General features: G+C 39.9%; 1 protein-coding gene across 1 annotated transcript in view; it reads right to left on the minus strand.

Moving 5' to 3' along the window:
- Positions 1-1,617: 1,617 nt before the first annotated feature.
- LOC115209109 (synaptonemal complex protein 1-like) overlaps positions 1,618-20,000 on the minus strand; it is a 68,895-nt gene continuing 50,512 nt past the window's right edge. The window contains exons 8-11 of the mRNA XM_029777236.2: positions 13,341-13,477; positions 3,655-3,711; positions 1,983-2,195; positions 1,618-1,756 (exon numbers count right to left, since the gene is read on the minus strand). Of these exons, the coding sequence (XP_029633096.2) occupies positions 2,040-2,195; positions 3,655-3,711; positions 13,341-13,477 (350 nt within the window). The 3' untranslated portion in view covers positions 1,618-1,756; positions 1,983-2,039. The remainder of the gene's footprint in view (positions 1,757-1,982; positions 2,196-3,654; positions 3,712-13,340; positions 13,478-20,000) is intronic.

The following is a 20,000-nucleotide window of genomic DNA, read 5'->3' on the forward strand; positions in this document are numbered from 1 at the left end:
AATATATATATATATATATATATATAAAATAAATATATATATAATATTTATATATAATATATATATATATATACAATATATATATATATAATATATAATATATACATATAATATAATATATATATATATATATATATATATATATATATATATATATATATATATATATATATATATATATATATAATATATATATATATATATATATATATATATATATATATATATATATATATATATATATATATATAATATAATATATATATATATATATATATATTACGGATATTTGTCCTCATCTTGTTTGTTGCTACCACAATGTTTCGGCTGATTTACTCCCCAGCCTTCATCAAGTGTCCTGGTAGAATTTTGAACCCAACCCCGGGTTCTCATTCCTAAGTTACTTTTTATGCTGATGTTGTTGTTGTTGTTGTTGTTGTTCTTCTTCTTCTTCTTCTTATTATTATTATTTATTCAAGGCACTGCCTGGAATTGAACATGCAATCTTGGAGTTAGTAGCCCGTGCTCTTAACTCCAAGTGGATCTTTCTCTGCTTAGTGGCTGTGGTAAAAGAAGCTGTGTAGCGGACCAGTCTGAAAGGTTTGAAGACTGGCATATTCCCATCTGCTCAAGCCCATATCAATTTCTTCAAATATCATTTGAAGAGGAAAGTGAGGGTAGAAAGGGAGGTGCTACCTTCTAGTGTGTTTATCAAAAGGTGGTCGACAGTGGCAAGACTGGTAAGACTGAATGGATCTACTCTGAATATGCTTTTCTAAGCAGAAGGAAAGAAATCGGAAGAGGGCATTTTCCCATGCCTTGAAGATGGCAGAATAATCTGGTATTTTTGTGTAGAGTTTACCCCTGATGACCCTATTTATTTATTTATTATTTCTCTACTTTGTATTATATATCCACTGTTACATCCTTTAACGCGGTAGTATCTCCTCTTGATTGATGTTAACCCTACATGTTTTTATAATTTTTTTGTGCTGTAACGCATCCTTTGATATTGTCCTCCATGTCCTGGGGCCTTGTGGCCAATAAAAGAAATCATTATTATTATTATCATTGAGTGAGAGAGCAGTGCATGCCATCAAAGTCACACTGGGGTGCGAATATATGAATCCCAGTATACCCAGCATGATAAGAGTACACCAGGCACATGCATCACAACCATATGTGCACAACATAGTCATGTCATATCAAGATAAACAGCACATGACCTTGCAGGTGGAGCCCAGTCAGAATTTTCTTCAGGTTGAGTAGCCCATCCTGCTCAAAAGGTCCCTGAATAAGGTTTGTTTAATGATGATGAATGAAACACCCATGTTTCCAGAGGTGAATTATCCAAACCCTAAAGAATTCCTCTCAGCACATGTCTATGATGCATTTCCACTTCTGCTCATGATCAGAGATGCACATATCGTCAGTCACTAAGGGACATGCTCAACTGGTTAAGGTTAAACAACTGACAAGCAAATCTGTGGTATTGAGCAGAATATTTGCTGTGGCCCATCTTTTATACCAAGACAAAACATGTACATAACACTTCCAATTAGTTAAGATCAGATGCCATGACAGCCACTACCTGGTTCTATATTGGAACATTTATTATTATTATTATTGTTGTTGTTATTATATGGCAGGCTTCTGAACAGTTTTCATGTACCAAATTTCACTCAGAAAGTATTGTTTATCTAAAGCTTAACACAGAAGGTGGGACCAAACCCCAAACCACATGGCCTGCAGAAAACTTCTTAACCATACATATTTCTTTACTGCCCACAAGGGACAAACAAGGACAGACAAATGGATTAAGTCGATTATATCGACCCCAGTGTGTAACTGGTATTTATTTAATTGACCTCGAAAGGATGAATGGCAAAGTCGACCTCGGCGGAATTTGAACTCAGAATGTAATGGCAGCCGAAATACTGCTAAGCATTCTGGCCGGCATGCTAACGTTTCTGCCAGCTCGCCTTCTTAACCATACAGCCATGTCTGTGTCTAAATTTTTTCAACCATCTTCCTATATATTACATGTTAAGGTTCTCTTTCTTCACACACATCCCTTGTTGCATATCAATAATCTGTTTGTTTAACAGAGATTCTTGTTCTTTGAGGTTTGCATTCTGGTTCTTCATTACATTGAATTGCTTCTTCAGTCTTATTAACTGGGCTTTGTTACGTTTCTGAAAAAAAAGTGGGTAAATTAATTAGAACTGTTAATAATAAAAATCATTTTGACTACTTTGATGTTAATTTCACAAAGAAACTCCCAAATATTTAAGATTGTTGTTGTTATTTAACCTCAGATATATCTTAATGAAAATAGAACTATAATCAGGAGCTGTGCTCCAACATGACCATACCATCTTTCAGTATATCAGAGACTACTATGTCCAATGAGTCCTTACTTATTTTTAAGACAGTAGGGTATATTTGAGGAAATCTAGTTTTGTTTCTTTCTCGTTGGTTGACAAACATCGAAGTGGAAGAGCAAAACCTAGAAACCATGTTGCTTCATAAATTGTAGGTTATATTTTGTTGTTGAATTAGTCACTAAACAACTGTTATTGTTGTTGTTTAACAGCTCAAGCCAAACCTGACCAAAGAAATCTATAATCAAAGGTATTCCAGATACAACCTCTATTCCATCTTATTCTTTACTCATTGTATCCAAGACTCCCTTTTTTAAAGTTGATCAGCTGTGATTTGAGGGAGATCTGGGCGCTATTTTTATTAGGTGGAGTGACCATGTTAAAGCTTCGTCTTTGGTTCAACAAACCAACAGCAATGATATAGATCAACTTCATCATTTGTAATTAATAAGGCTGTGAGCTGGCAGAATTTCTGGCATGCTGGACAGAATCCAGTTACTCTTTTTACTCTTTACTCTTTTAATTGTTTCAGTCATTTGACTGCGGCCATGCTGTTTCAGTCATTTGACTCCGCCTTTAATTGAACAAATCGACCCCGGGACTTATTCTTTGAAAGCGTAGTACTTATTCTATCGGTCTCTTTTGCTGAACCACTAAGTTACGGGGGATGTAAACACACCAGCATCGGTTGTCAAGCGATGTTGGGGGACAAACACAGATACACAAACACATACATACATATTATATATATATATGTACATACATAATGAGCTTCTTTCAGTTTCCGTCTGCGAAATCCACTCACAAGGCTTTGGTCGGCTTGAAGCCATAGTAGAAGACACTTGCCCAAGGTCCCACGCAGTGGGACTGAACCCAGGACCATGTGGTTGGTAAGCAAGCTACTTACCACACAGCCACTCCTGCACCTATAAATGTTTATCAATATTTTATTCAACTTTACATTCTGAGTTGGAATTCCACTGAGGTCAACTTTACCTTGCATCTTTTCAGGGCCATTGCAATAAGTAACAGTTGAACACAGGGGTCAGTGTAATTGACGAGCACCCTCCCACAAAATTTCAGGCCTTGTACCTGTATTAGAAAGGATCGGCTGAACCATTAGCACATTACAGTGCTTGTTCTGGCTCTTTAAATTCTGAGTTCAAATCCTGCTAAGATCATTGTTTGCCTTTCACCTCATTTAACACCACCACCTACTACCTTGGATGCATTATATTCATGTTAATTTCCTAATAAAGATAAAACTTACATGTAAAACACTTATTGAGAGTTCAAGTTGTTGGAGTTCTTTTTTCAGTTCTTCCACCTGGTAAAACAATGAAACAATCAAAATGTAATACACACACACACACACATAATGGATGGATGGGCATGACTGTACATATATAAACAGAAAACACCTATAGAGAAAGTTGAATTTAGACCAATAGGTCAAAAGTATGTTGATAGAGCGTAAAAATCAAAACAGCAACCAAGTTAAAACACAACTGACCAGATATTGGTATGTGATAAGGAAAAGATATGTTCTGTTGTGGAAATCGGCTGCCTTCTGGACACCAATGTAGTTAAAAAAATACAAGAGACAAGGGGCATCTATGGATCATTGATAAAGTGTCTGCAGATGCAATACCCAAAATACACATTCAGCTTCATACTTATTGCTATTGGAACAGTTAGAAACATACCAACCCATCAAGAGCAATGTATGGCTGAACCGGGGATCTTGGAGAGAATGCAAATCCTTAATCCATACACCACAAATGATCTCAGTACCTGGGACTATAAACATCTACAAGATTTTAAGATTTAAAGGATAATGAACAAAACAAGATGCTTTCCTTCACAACTTCCCAGTCAAGCAGGGGGCCAGTCAAAATTTATCCTAAATTAAAATGAGAAAGAGAGCGACTGAACACACACACACAACATACAATACACACCAGAAAATTGTAAAGCTGTATTTTCTGCTTATAATATATGTACAAAGCTACAAATTTTATGGAAGTGTGGGATGACATCAGCAGCTGGGGAGCTGACCGGAAAAGCAAGGACGCGGTGGTGATGTGCATGCAGGCAGGGGACGATTGGGCTTTTTCGATCGGGGCAGCTGAGAGTGCTGGACATGTGAGCGCTTTGACAAGGTGAGGGACAACAGCTGCTATTTTTAGCATTCAGGTCGGGCCACATGGAAGGGTGTGTTACCACCGGACAGGTCTGCGTCGACAAGCTGATTGCATGATTGCAAGTACATACATCAATGGTATAGTGGATAAGAGCAAGTAACTACCTCCTGTAGATCCTCATGTAAATAATGAACTTATTTCCTCCTGCCCCAACAAAATTGCTGGTCTTCTGCTAACATTTGAAATTGATATATTAAACAGGGAAAGAGATAGCAGCCAGAGAAGACACAGATGCTGTACTAAGTGGGCTGGAAGTAAAACAAAAGGAAGAAGAATGTGATACATTTTTTTTTCTTTTACAGCAGACTAAAAATGAACAACCTTGCTTATATGATGAGACAAGGTTTCACACAAAAACATTTACTCTCATACATATATTTTTTGCTTTCTCCATTTTTTTACCTCTTAATCCTTTCTGTAGAAGAGCATCGGCTAAGAATGTCAAAGACTTTTCTATCCTTTCCAAGTTTAAACAAATACACGTGTTTGTTGTTCCTTCACCTGTCTTCATCTTTTGTTTTCTGTAAATTTGAATTACATACATATGAATTTTTCCCTGTAAGTTTCGAATAATATTCCCTCATATTATTATTATTATATATATCTCTATATATAAAACTGAAATGCGTTTTTACCGCTTGGATCGCTTTCAATGCCACTACATCCCGTCCGATTCGATCCAAAATTTACAGGGACATGTAGAATGAGGTGACGATGCGCGTGGGCTACCGTAGAAATCCCTATCTTAAAAGGTGTGGTTGCTAGGGGCCATCTTCCTCACTCACCCTATTTCCTCCAGTACCCTCTCACTCCTCTTCATGTGACATGCCACTACCGTTATTTAATGTAAAGTCTTCCTCAAATCACTCTCTCACTATTTCCTCTCTTCCAAGAACATTTTCACTCACTCTGTCTCTTAGCTTCCTATACATTTTACTCATGTATCTATCTGCGTTCATAGACAGAAACAAATATTACAACGCCATCGCCATCACATTCTATTGTCTACCTGTCAACACACACACACACATATATACATATCATCATCATCATCATCATCATTTAACGTCCGCTTTCCATGCTAGCATGGGTTGGACGGTTCAACTGGGGTCTGGGGAGCCCGAAAGCTGCACCAGTCCAGTCAGATCTGGCAGTGTTTCTACAGCTGGATGCCCTTCCTAACGCCAACCACTCCGAGAGTGTAGTGGGTGATTTTATGTGCCACCGACACAGGTGCCAGACGAGGCTGACAAACGGCCACGCTCGGATGGTGTTTTTTATGTGCCACCGACACAGGTGCCAGACGAGGCTGGCAGACGGCCACGCTCGGATGGTGTTTTTTATGTGCCACCGACACAGGTGCCAGACGAGGCTGGCAGACGGCCACGCTCGGATGGTGTTTTTATGTGCCACCGACACAGGTGCCAGACGAGGCTGGCAGACGGCCACGCTCGGATGGTGTTTTTATGTGCCACCGACACAGGTGCCAGATGAGGCTGGCAAACGGCCACGATCGGATGGTGCTTGTTACGTGCCCACAGCACGGAGGCCAGCCGATGCGGTACTGGCTACGGCCACATTCGGATGGTTTTCTTATGTGCCACGTGCCACCGGCACTGGTACCACAAAGATACAAATTCCATTGATGTTCATCTATTTTGATTTGTTTTGATTTGATTTTCACTTGCCTCAACAGGTCTTCACAAGTGTCACAAGAAGGAAGGTATGCACAGGTGGACTGACTACGTCCCAGGTAGGGGCCATGGGTTATGGCCTGACTAGTCTTGCCGGGTCTTCGGATGGTGTTTTTATGTGCCACCGACACAGGTGCTAGATGAGGCTGGCGAACGGCCACGATCGGATGGTGTTTGTCATGTGCCCACCGCACTGACTACGGCACTGATGGATTTCTTGTGTGCCACAGGCACTGGTACCACAAGATACAAATTCCATTGATGTTCATCTATTTTGTCTATTTTGATTTGATTTTCACTTGCCTCAACCGGTCTTCACAAGTGTCACAAGAAGGAAGGAAGGTATGCACAGGTGGACTGACTAGTCTTGCCGGGTCTTCGGAAGGTGTTTTTATGTGCCACCGACAGGTGCCAGATGAGGCTGGCGAACGGCCATGATCGGATGGTGTTTGTTACGTGCCCACAGCACGGAGGCCGGTCGATGCGGAACTGGCTACGGCCACGTTCGGATGGTTCTCATGTGTGCCACTGGCACTGGTACCACAAAGATACAGATTCCATTGATGTTCATCTATTTTGATTTGTTTTGATTTGATTTTCACTTGCCTCAACAGGTCTTCACAAGTGTCACAAGAAGGAAGGTATGCACAGGTGGACTGACTACGTCCCAGGTAGGGGCCATGGGTTATGGCCTGACTAGTCTTGCCGGGTCTTCGGATGGTGTTTTTATGTGCCACCGACACAGGTGCTAGATGAGGCTGGCGAACGGCCACGATCGGATGGTGTTTGTCATGTGCCCACAGAACGGAGGCCAGTCGATGCGGTACTGGCTACGGCCACTTTCGGATGGCTTTCTCTTGTGTGCCACCGGCACTGGTACCACAAAGATACAAATTCCATTGATGTTCATCTATTTTGATTTGTTTTGATTTGATTTTGATTTTGATTTTCACTTGCCTCAACAGGCCTTTGATTTTCACTTGCCTCAACAGGCCTTCACAAGTATCACAAGGAGGAAGGTATGCACAGGTGGACTGACTACGTCCCAGGTAGGGGCCATGGTTTATGGCCTGACTAGTCTTGCCGGGTCTTCGGAAGGTGTTTTTATGTGCCACCGACACAGGTGCTAGATGAGGCTGGCGAACGGCCACGACCGGATGGTGTTTGTTATGTGCCCACAGCACGATGGCCAGTGATGCGGTACTGACTACGGCCACGATCGGATGGATTCTTGTGTGCCACCGGCACTGGTACCACAAGCGGTACTGACTACGGCCACGTTCGGATGGATTCTTGTGTGCCACCGGCACTGGTACCACAAGCGGTACTGACTATGGCCACGTTCGGATGGATTCTTGTGTGCCACTGGCACTGGTACCACAAGGATACAAATTCCATTGATGTTCATCTATTTTGATTTGTTTTGATTTGATTTGATTTTCACTTGCCTCAGCAGGTCTTCACAAGTCGGAAGGTATGTACAGGTGGACTGACTACGTCCCAGGTAGGGCCCACGGGTTATGACCTGACTAGTCTTGCCGGGTCTTCGGATGGTGTTTTTATGTGCCACCATGTTCCCACAGCACGGAGGCCAGTCGATGCGGTACTGGCTACGGCCACGTTCGGATGGTTTTCTTGTGTGCCACAGGCACTGGTACCACAAAGATACAAATTCCATTGATGTTCATCTATTTTGATTGATTTTCACTTGCCTCAGCAGGTCTTCACAAGTGTCACAAGAAGGAAGGTATGCACAGGTGGATCGACTACGTCCCAGGTAGGGGCCACGGGATATGGCCTGACTAGTCCTGCCGGGTCCTCTCATGCACAGCACACTTCCATAGGACTCGGTCTTCAGTCATTTCCTTGGTGAGACCTAAAGTTCGAAGGTCGTGCTTCACCACCTCGTCCCAGGTTTTCCTGGGTCTACCTCTTCCACAGGTTCCCTCAACTGCTAGGTTGTAGCACTTTTGCACACAACTATCTTCAGCCATTCTCGTCACATGACCATACCAGCGCAGCCGTCTCTCTTGCACACCACAACTGACACTTCTTAGGTTCAACTTTTCTCTCAAAGTACTTACACTCTGACGATTATGAACACTGACATTACACATCCATCGGAGCATACTGGCTTCATTTCTTAATATTATATTTTTATGTTTTTGTTTTTTTACTGTTTCATTTCCCTATTAGTGGTTTGATCTCTAATTTAATTTCTACAGCGTGCACACACACACACACACACACACACCCCTATATGTGGCCCCAGTAGACCCGAATGAAATCGGGTTCTCTTCATCAAAATGTGAAAAGGGGTCTAGAATTATCATCGCCACAACTTATGTTTTTCCTAATGATAATTATCATCGCCACCACCAACACACAATCATGACAATCTTTCTCTTAAAACAAATCATGTTTACATTGCAAAATATTTCATTTTCCCGTCCTCTCTTTCATATATGTGACCCAGGTTTGGGTGGCCGCACAGCTACAATTAGACAACGGCTAAAAACATTCGATGTTGATAATGTCTGGATCATTCCATTCAACCCTTTGCTTTCCAAAACATTTAATGTACACATTAATGTTGAGTACTGCAGTTCGGTGAGATGCATACAATACCTCTGCATGTACATTAATAAAGGCGATGATATGGCCGTGTTTGTGTTCAGTGATGAAGACCTTAGACATGACGAAATTAAACAATTCGTTGTATCCTCCGATTATGCAGCGTGGCGCATTTTTGGATACGAGATTCATCTCAGCTCACCATCAGTTTTCCACCTGAATGTTCATTTACAGAAGAGACAGCTGGTTTACTTCACAGAGAAAAATGCACGTCAAGTCATTGAAAATCCAAAATGGACTACGCTTACAGCATTTTTAAAATTGTGTTCAGTTGATGAGTTTGCTGCTACTCTCATTTACCCTGAAGTACCGGAATATTACCCATACAACAACAATAATTGGAAGCGCAGGTCACATGGAACAGAACTTGACAATTGGCCCGATGTTTCTAGGAAGAACGTCATTGGGCGTGTGTATAATATTCATCCTACCAAACAGGAAATCTTTTTGAGAATGCTACTTCATGTAGTTACTGGACTGAAGTCTTCTGCTGATCTTCGCACGGTTGATGGTATCATCTGCGCCACTTACAGGGAAGCATGTTTGAGGCGCGGACTTCTTCTCAATGACGACCACTTACACAGAACATTAGCAGAGGCCTCAAATTGTAAACTGCCATGGCAAATGCGTCGATTGTTTCGTAGCATATTAATCCACTGTAATCCCAGCAGCCCTCTTAACCTTTGGGAATCGTTCAGACAGAGCCTATCAAAGGACATACAGGCTAATTTAGCGCTACGTGATGGCAACGACGATGTTTATAATGAGATATTAATCGACATGGACAGACACATCAGACGCTATGTTATACGCGGTTTAAGTGAATTCCATCTGCCAACACCTGTCCATCATGAAGCGCCTTTGGATGTTGAATACATGTCAGAAAAAAACTACAACATTGCCGAATTGACGGAAACAATTACGCGAGATGAACCAAGACTTTTGCCTGAACAAAGAGAGATTTATAATGAAATTATTGACAGTGTTAGATTGAACCAAGGAAAGCTTTTCTTTTTGAATGCTCCAGGTGGTACTGGTAAAACTTTCGTTATCAATTTGATTCTCGCAAAGCTGCGCGCTGAACGTCGAATTGCCATTGCATGTGCCTCAAGTGGTATTGCAGCGACACTACTTCAAGGCGGCCGTACGGCACATAGTGCATTCAAATTGCCCATGGACATTGGAAAGAAAGATAATCCTATATGTAATATACATCGTAGTTCCTCAAGAGCAAGACTTCTTCGTGAATGCAGTCTTTTTATTTGGGATGAGGCTAGAATGAGTAATAAGGCCATGTTTGAGGCTCTTGACAGAACTCTCCAAGATTTGCGTCACAATACAAAAATAATGGGTGGAGCTACGTTTCTCATGGCAGGAGATTTTCGACAAACTCTTCCTGTTGTCCGAGTAGGCACTAGAGCCGATGAGGTTAACGCATGTATAAAGCATTCTTATGTGTGGCACAGTGTTATCAGTCGCCATCTTCAAACAAACATGAGAGTCCACCTACATGGTGATGTGGAGTCTGAGGCTTTCGCAAAACACCTATTAGATCTTGGTGATGGAGTTTTGCCTTTCGTTGATGATGAGCATATTCGGTTGCCTTTTGGGAATTTTGTTCCAAATGTAGAAGAACTTATAAGAGCCGTTTTACCTGACGTCGAAACCAACTTCCAGGATCTCGATTGGCTAAGAGCAAGAGCTATTCTATCGCCTCATAATACAACAGCTCATGCTACAAATAAACAAGTACTTGATATGAATCCTGGTGAGATAGTTTCTTTCATGTCCATCGATACAAATAAAGATGAGAATGATGCAGTCAAATATCCACCCGAGCTACTCAACAAGCTAACACCTCCGGGACTTCCACCTCATCATTTGTGTTTGAAAGTTGGTGCTCCAATCATGGTGCTCAGAAATATGGAAACGCCTGAAATATGCAATGGAACCCGAATGGTTATAAGGAGGATTCAAAGCCATGTTATAACTGCTGAAAGTTTGAGTGGACCATTTGTAGGAACAATCAAGATGATACATAAAATGAGTATTTCACCCTCTGATGTTCCCATTCAGTTTAAACGCTTTCAATTTCCGATAAAACTATGCTTCGCGATGACAATCAACAGGTCACAGGGACAATCACTGGACATTGTAGGCATTAACCTGTCACAACCGGTTTTCAGTCATGGTCAATTGTACGTAGCCTGTTCTCGTGTTGGAAATCCACATAAACTCTTCATTCTTGGCAATCATGAGCGCACAAGGAACGTGGTTTATCAGGAGGCTCTGACAAAAGAAAACTGATTGTAAGTCATGAAATTTTGCTTGATTTTTTATTTTGCACCTCTTCATTATCTCTTCATTCTTGAAAATAAAGACATTAAAAAGAACATGGTTCATAAAGAACGTTGGGTTCAGATGTTTGCAAACATTTGATCCAACTCATTGTCTTTATTCCTCATTTTCCGATTCCTTCTACGTCTCCATTAAACGGTTTTGTCAAGTTATTGTTTCTTCGCTAACATAAGACATTCATAAAGTGAATGAGTTGTTAATTACATTTTATACACTATTCCATTGTTTAGGTGGTGTCGAAAGGACTGGCATGTGTCACCATATAAACTCTGTCAGTCAAACTCCCAACTCATGAGTTCACATCGTGATACTCTTTCTACAAAACTGAGCTGGGTGTGAATTCTAATTTCATTCACTATTACAGATTTTTTAATTTTTGAAACAAACACATTGCCTCTTTCGTTTTAAAACAATAAAACAATACTACCTTAATACATTGGTCCAACAAACAAAACATCCAACACTCTCATTCTTTTATGTATCTGTCTTCCTCCATCACTCACTCACTTTTCTCCCTTCCTTTCACTTTCTATCTATAACGTCATTTCACAGCGTCTACCTCCCTTACATTCACTTTCTCTTTATAACGTCGTTTCACAGCATCCGTTATCCCCCCTCCCTGCCTTCCACAGCGCTTTCACACACTCTCACTCTCACTGTCTGCATTCATAGAGAGAATTATCATCGCCACCACCACCACTCAATCATGACAACAAATATTATGAATCAGATATTTATTGGGTTAATTTATATATGTGTGTGTGTATCTATATATAAATATGTATATATAATAATTTTTATATATACAAAGTGCATATATCTGTATTTATATATATATATATATAATTTGTATACATTTATATATATATACCACACTCTTACCCGCGCGTAGAGCGGGTCACCTTCAGCTAGTATATATATATATATATATATATATATATATATATATATATATATATATATATATATATATATAGGGGAAATTTCAACCATGTTTTGTGGTCTGCTACCACAAAAGTTTCTTTACAGGATCTAGTTAGCTCAAGACATCATCAGGAGGAACCATGCCTGGTTTCGGCCCCTACTCCTCTACCGTTTTGACATGGCGCCCCCCACCTCCTTTCGGAGGTGTCTTCAGCTCTGGTGAATGTCTTCTTTCTTCTGTTCCCTGGCCTCTTTGATGTAGCGTCAACGAGTGTTAGCAGGCGACTGCCTGTCTTGTCAAATTTCCCATTAAATACCTACTGCTAGGCTCCAGCAGGCAGCCCTAGCAAGTTGTCACGTGACACTGTCTCAACTTTAACTGACCAATGGAGGGCGCGATTGTCACTTGTCAATCAGTGAAGCTACTTCAGTGTCAGCCTGTCTCACCTAGTGATGTTATTTTCCTGCCGGCATGTTATGACTTTCAAGCCATTTTTGGTCTTTATATATTTCATCATCATCATCATCATCATCATTTAACGTCTGTTGTCCATGGGTTGGACAGTTTGACCAGAGCTGGCAAGCTGGGGAGCTACACCAGACTCCAGTCTGATTTTGGATGGTTTCTACAACTGGATGCCCTTCCTAATGCCAACCACTTTACAGAGTGTACTAGGTGCTTTTACATGGCGCCACACAGGAGGCACTTTTACATGACACTGCACAGGCACTTTTACGTGGAATTGCACCATCACATGTGCTTTACACCACCAGAATGACCAGTCTTAACACTTCTACCGCAGAGTATGGGTCTTATGTTACTTACTAGCACTCTACAATGGCTGAGCCCTCCATAGACACACATACCCTTAACATACTTCACAGGGAGATTCAGCGTGACACGGAATGTAACAAAGCTGGTCCTTTGAAATACAGATCCTACTCATTTTTGCCAGCTGAGTGGACCTGGAGTAACATGAAAAAAAATAAAGTATCTTGCTCAAGGACAACACACTGCAGGAATTGAATTCAAGTCCATACTATCACGAGCAGATAACCCATACCACTAAGCCACACACCGTCACAACTACCTACTAGGATATGTACCGAACAAATGAACATAGAACAGAGTGAATGCTTACTTGACTTTTGATCTCTTGACTTTCTATTACTTTCTTCTCTGCTGCTTCTTTCAGTGCATCACATTCTTCTTCCTTTTCTTTCACTGCCAGCCCACTTAGTACAGCATCTGTGTCTTCTCTGGCTTCTATCTCTTTCCCTGTTTAATATATCAATTTCAAATGTTAGCAGAAGACCAGCAATTTCGTGGGGGCAGGGGAGATTAAGTTCATTATTTAGTGAAGAGTAAACACGAATCCTGTGTTCTTGTTTGTGTTAAGGTGCGTGTACTGGTGTGACAAAGAACATCGAGTCAAAGTTCAACAACAAGTATTTATAACAGTGTTCATACAAAAGTGGATGTGAATAAATAAAAGTTGTACAAATGTGGTTACAACTTATGTGATTGATGCTGAAACAGAAGAGAGTAAGAATGGCGCCTGCTACATAATGCTTTAGCAGTAATGGCCAAAGGCGAAGTGAATTAGCAGTCCTAGCTGGCTGTGTCAGTTGACAAGTGGCCTGCCTAGAAGGGGAAAAGACGAAAAAAAGAAAGATAGTTGTCCCTTTGGGGTTTTAAATATGTCCCTAGCAGAAGTGCCATTGCAGCATCACCTTCTGACGACAGAATGAGGGAATATTACTCCACCATGTTCCTTTCAGTATTTATGGCCCTTGCTATAATTACATTGACCCCTTGCTCAATTGTTACTTATTTTATCAACCCTGAAAGGATGAAAGGTCAAGCCTCAGCAGAATTTGAACTCAGATTGTAAAGATGGATGAAATGCTGGTAAGCATTTTGCTCAATGTGCTAATGATTCTGTCAGCTTGCCACCTTTCCCTATTTAATATATCACATCCAATTTAGTATCGGTTATTGGTTGAGGGATTTTGTTGTTTAACACCAGGTCAGGTCAGGTCAAACCTCTGACCAAAATCATTCTAACTATGACTGTTCTGTTTTATTTTTTTTCATACCCTCTGTGTATAAAACTATTTTAAAAAGGAAAGAAAGAAAATATATTTCCCAGAGATTAATGTCCACTTTTTACTGATGTAAATCAGTATTTTTCGAGATGATTTGCATACCTCATTAGTGAACCTTGGCAATGTTTTGGTGGGGCTTGGAACTTCAGAATGGAATGTAAGTAAGTAATAAACGAATAAAACTGACAATAAGGTTTTAATTAAAACAATGCATTCATACATATACAGATAGATAGAAAGATAGATAGATAGAAAGGTAGATAGATAGATAGATATATAGATAGGTAGATAGATAGAGATAGAAAGATAGAAAGATAGATAGAAAGATAGATAGCTAGAAAGATAGAGTGATAGATAGAAAGATATATATATATATATATCTTTCTATCTATCTCTATGAGTACTATGTGATCAATCTATTAGCTAGGAATAGCAGTCAAATATCTTTCAAACCACATATCACAAGAAGGTCATGGCTGGAACACTATATCATAGAACAGGGACTAAACAAAAAACAACATGCAATATATTGACTCACGCAGAATCTTCAAAATCAATGTGAATCATTTTAACATTAGACTAAAGCATTTTATTTGAGGACACATAGACACTTAGGCTAGCAGGTAAGGTAGCTGGCCCATGATCATAAGATCATAAGTTCAATTCCTGGGTTGGGTGGTAGGTTGTGCCCTTAAGCAACTTTTGTGTTGCTCCAGTCTAGAGCTGTAATGTGTACCAGCCAGGTGCTGGGACAGTCCTTTCTCCTTCCCAACGTCACATTCTTGATGTTCTACAGAGTCAAGGATAAGGGGATAAGATAAGATAAGAAAGAATAAAGACCCTTCCTAAGTTATATAGACTCATAGGGCCAGTTTCCCAGTTTTCATGATGTATATATTCACCCCTGGATGGGATGCTAGTCCATTACAAGATTAACAGCTGATTGAGCGACAAAAATATGAAATGAAGTGTTTTGCTCAAGAACACAATGCCTCACCTGGTTCAGGAATCGAAACCACGATCTTACACTCATGAGTCCAACACCCTAACCACTAAGCCACATGACTCCACAAGGGTAAGGAAACCAAGAGAGTAACTGGCATGAGATGAATGGGTATGGCTGTTTGGGTGCTAATGATTTGGTGGGGTTGAATCATAAGCATGTTGGGCAAAATGTTTAGCAAAATGTTTGGCCTGTCTTTTACATTCTGAGTTCAAATTCTGCTGAGGTTGATTTCATCTTTCATCCTTTCAGGATCGATAAAAAAAGTACCACTTGAGTACCGGAAGGTCAATCTAACTGACTTACCCCTTCCTCCAAAGTTGCTGACCTTGTGCCAAAATTTGAAACCAATAGTACATTTCAGCCTGGAAGGGAAACACACACACACACATGCATATGCACAAAGATGTACATGCTAGCCTCTACACATTCTTTATTTTCTCTCCCTGTTTTTTTCTGTCTTCTTTTCTGTGGAAGAGCAGAGGCTTGAAACATTAAACATTAAAGACTTTTTCACTTCCCGAGCGTTATACTAATACTTCTGTTTGTTGTCTACACCATCTGTCTCTGTCTTTTGTTTTTCTGTGAATTTTCCCTATATATAGATACATATAGAAAGATAGAAAAAGAGGGGGAGAGAGGGGGACGTTACACATGCATTCAAACATAACTAGATACTCATGGATGTAAATGGAGAGAACAAGAGAGAGGGCAGAGAGAGAGAGAGAGAGAAAGCGAAGGGAAATAGAGAGGGAGAGTGGGGAGAGAGAGAGAGGGTGGGGAGCAGAGAGAATGAGAGAAACATTAAAATGACAGGTGTCAAATAATTCAGTGTCCAACCCATGCCAACAAATGCCCCAAAACAGCTGTGCTAGAACGACTCTTACAATTCTTACATCTTACTGGAAGGTGCCTGTCTACATGTGACTACATTCTTTTCTACTCTAGGCACAAGGCCCGAAATTTTTTGGAGAGGGGGTCAGTCAATTAGATCGATCCCAGTATGCAACTGGTACTTAATTTATCAACCCCAAAAGGATGAACGGTAAAGTCAACCTTGGTGGAATTTGAACTCAGAACGTAATACCTATTTCTTTATTACCCACAAGGGGCTAAACACAGAGGGGACAAACAAGGACAGACATAGGTATTAAGTCGATTACATCGACCCCAGTGCGTAACTGGTACTTAATTTATCACCCCGAAAGGATGAACGGTAAAGTCAACCTTGGTGGAATTTGAACTCAGAACGTAATACCGCTAAGCATTTTGCCCGGTGTGCTAATGTTTCTTATTTCTTTATTGCCCACAAGGGGCTAAACATAGAGGGGATAAATAAGGAAAGACAAAGGGATTAAGTCAATTACATCAACCCCAGTGCTTGACTGGTACTTAATTTATCAACCCCGAAAGGATGAAAGGCAAAGTCAACCTCAGTGGAATTTGAACTCAGAACGTAATAGCAGATGAAATACCGCTAAGCATTTCGACCAGCGTGCTAATGTTTCTGCCAGCTCGCTGCCTTCTGCATGTTACTATATTGATACCCAAAACAAATGGTATAAATATGTATATATTACAAAGCCATACTCTCTTGTGGGTGACAGCTGGTTAAGAGAGCTTCAACACACTTCCTCAACCTGCTAGAAATAGCAACCTAATCTTCCTCTTATCACACTCTTCCACCTTAAAAATTAAAAAATGAAAAGGACATATTGAACACTATAGTTGCAGATATACAAAAGATGGAATGGTCACAACTGGAATGACTCTGATCAAGGATTTATTCAGTTGTGTCTAGCTTGAAGCTAAACAGTAGCATAACAAGAAAAATCTTGGATATTTCTTACAGGCGCAGGTATGGCTCTGTGATTAAGAAGTTTACTTTGCAGTAATCTCATGGTTTCAGGTTCAGTCCCACAACATGTCACCTTGGACAAGTGTCTTCTACAATAGGCCCAGGGCAACCAATGCCTTGTGAGTGAGTTTGGTAGATGGAAACAGACAATGGAGCCTGGCACAGCCCCCAGCCTTACGAGCTCCTGTCAAACCAGACAAAACAGACATTAAATGATGATGAAGATGATGATATAAAATAGTGGCGGTGTATGTGTGCATTTTTGTGTTTGTACCTCCCCCCCACAGTATAACAATAGATGTTGGTTTGTTTACATCCCCATAAAAGAGACCAATACAACAAGTACCAGACTTAAAATAAATACCGAGGCTTGTTTGTTCAACTAAACCCTTCAAGGTGGTGCTCCAGCATGGCTGCACTCCAATGACTGATACAAGTAAAAGAATGAAAAAGAAACCAGAATACAGAAACTGTTTCTTTTCTCTTTTACTTGTTTCAGTCATTAGACTGCAGCCATGTTGAATTTTTAGTCAAATGAATCACACCCATCCACCCCACAGTACTTATTTTTTAAGCCTGGTACTTATTCTATCAGGCTCTTTTGCCGAACCGCTAAGTTACAGGGACATAAACACACCAACACCAGTTTGTAAAGCGACAATGAGGGGACAAACACAAACACAAAGATACGCACAGACACACACACATATATATGTATGTATGTATATATATATATACATATATAATGTATGGAATTATAAGTTCAGCAAAAATTTAGATTTGAATGAATATGGTACTTAATTTAGATGCACCAGAATTCTGTATGGTGTTATCCATAAAAATCCTCGGGGTGATTATAATCAAAATAAGCAACAAGAATGACTCTGGTAATTTGGTACAATCATTTCGTACTACATCATTTTATTAAATGTTGTAAGTATTACAACAGTTTTAAAATGCTGAGTACTCATCAGCCAATTATAGAGGTTTTCCATTAATGCAAAAATGTTCATATCAAGTGGCAACATTATAGAGAAGGTAGATATATAGACAAAGATGTGGATTTAAATTTTAAGAATATTTGAGGTAAATTTTTGCTATAGACATATACATATATATATATATATATATATATATATATATATATATAAGAAATATTGAATTTCTAAATCTCTCGTAGAGACATGTACGGTGGTGGGGCGATAGAATGGTTGTATACTGTCAATCTAACAAGAACGTGACAGTAGGGGGGTACACCACCGCTGTATAGCCCTAGGAAGCATCGAACGCCTCCTGATGGCTTTGACACATTTTTCCTGTGTCCTTATATACATATACGAAGGGGAGACAAATACCCCCGGCTGCCGAAGCTGCATCTAGGGACATGTGTTTCAGGATCGTTGTCCTTCGGCAGCCGGGGGTGTTTGTCTCCCCTTCGAATATGTATATAAGGACACAGGAAAAATAAGTCAAAGCCATCAGGAGGCGTTCGATGCTTCCTAGGGCTATACAGCGGTGGTGTACCCCCCTACTGTCACGTTCTTGTTAGATTGACAGTATACAACCATTCTATCGCCCCACCACCGTACATGTCTCTACGAGAGATTTAGAAATTCAATATTTCTTGTTTTGATAATCAGTGAATAGACTTCACTGAGTTATAGATATATACAATTACGAAGTCGAGACAAATATCACCAGCTGACTGGTGTCTGCTACTCTAGGCCAATGAAGGACAACAATCCTGAAACACGTGTCCATAGATGCAGCTTTGGCAGCCGGGGGTGTTTGTCTCCCCTTTGTATATGTATATAAGGACACAGGAAACTTTACTCTCTCCAGCTTCGCCATGAGCGGTACATCATTTGTATGATGTGGAGATTATACCGCCAACTTTGCCCAAACGACATGAACATTAGCTTCAAGGTTCATCCAAGACTGGGACCACGGGCCATACGTCCCTGCCCAATTCAAGATCACAGCATACATGTACACTGCAACATAATTTCTTTTCCTCAACAGGCCCTTTCCTATTTAACATTGTCCAGAAAGAGATCAAAGAGGAAAAGGATCCCATCAACTTTAAATGGAGTCTGGATAGATTCCTTCAAAGAATACCAGATAAGCCACCCATAATTGGATACAACTCACCCAACAAGAACTCACTACTTGAATGGACCATAAACAAAACTTGACTTAAACAGGATTCGAATAATCCTATCAGGTGGTGCTATTAAGTTAGACATGGCCTGGACCAATCTTTGGTCGAAACATATCTAAGTTTATCTCAGTTTATATATATATATATATATATATATATATATATATATATATATATATATATATATGAATATATATATATATATATATATATGAATATATATCTATATTTATTATATATATATATCTCTTATTATAAAAGGCAGATTTTATCTGCCTCCCTTTGTCTCTTATAGAAATCTACAATATAGGATTTCTTCAATTACAATTTACCTAGCATTTTTAAGAGTAGAATGCATCGGGTCGTGCCAGGTCCAGTTTTTAAAATTTCAACCCCAATTAAGCAAAATTTAGAGAAAACTCACATTGTGGTATGTGAGTCAAGTGCTTTTCTTAGTGTGGGCTATAGCACACGCACACACACACACACAAAAAGGGAGCGATCTGATTCACTCACGCTATCACTCTAATTTCTACGACTTTCTCTTTGCAAGTTTGCAACGATTAAAGTGAAACTATTTCGATAAAACGAGAGAAGTGTAGCTTAAACCACTGCTAAAAAAAAAAAACACAGCAAACAGAAACAAATAAATACATAACGATTTACTCCTC

Source organism: Octopus sinensis, linkage group LG3 (assembly GCF_006345805.1).
Source record: "Octopus sinensis linkage group LG3, ASM634580v1, whole genome shotgun sequence".
NCBI lineage: Eukaryota > Metazoa > Mollusca > Cephalopoda > Octopoda > Octopodidae > Octopus > Octopus sinensis.